The sequence below is a fragment of the Penaeus monodon genome, chromosome 29, assembly GCF_015228065.2.
Source record: "Penaeus monodon isolate SGIC_2016 chromosome 29, NSTDA_Pmon_1, whole genome shotgun sequence".
NCBI lineage: Eukaryota > Metazoa > Arthropoda > Malacostraca > Decapoda > Penaeidae > Penaeus > Penaeus monodon.
This window is the reverse complement of record NC_051414.1, coordinates 33,981,765-33,982,255: the sequence shown is the minus strand read 5'-3', so window position 1 is coordinate 33,982,255 and position 491 is coordinate 33,981,765. Positions and strand designations below refer to the sequence as shown.

The window sequence follows — 491 nt, the reverse complement described above, 5'->3', positions numbered from 1 at the left end:
CGCGCACTCGTTGCAAAAGTTCCTTCCGACTCGTCCCCAAAGGCCTGTAGGCCAGAGCCAAAGCAGGACCTCCTTAGCGAGCCAAAGCAGGACCTTTGCGAGCCAGAGAAGGACCTCCTTAGCGAGCCAGAGAAGGGCCTTTCTAGAGCCAGAGAAGGACCTCCTTAGCGAGCCAGAGAAGGACCTCCTTAGCGAGCCAGAGAAGGACCTCCCCAGAGCCGCGGATTCGTCTACCGTTTTCACGTCTCCTTTTGATATGACTTGACAATAGAGTCGACTTTTAAGCGTAATTGGCATGATACTCTCGTTCTTACAGATCTTAACCCACTGTCTGTACACTCAACACTGTACAATACCATTAATTTTAACACAGCAGAAAAGCTAATCGGATCAGAGCTGCTGGAGAGAGGCTGCACATGTGTGTAACTAGTGCTCCCTTGGGAACAAATCCTCGTGTGCTTTGTTGTGGCTTCATAATGTTTCCATCTTGC

General features: G+C 50.1%; 1 protein-coding gene across 1 annotated transcript in view; it reads right to left on the bottom strand.

The window, feature by feature from the left end:
* The window catches only part of LOC119591693, a gene marked incomplete in the record, with an annotated part of 1,399 nt that extends 914 nt beyond the window's left edge, over positions 1-485 (bottom strand). The window contains 1 exon segment of the mRNA XM_037940441.1: positions 1-485. Coding sequence (XP_037796369.1) covers positions 1-297 — 297 coding nt within the window.
* Between the last annotated feature and the right edge of the window lie 6 nt (positions 486-491).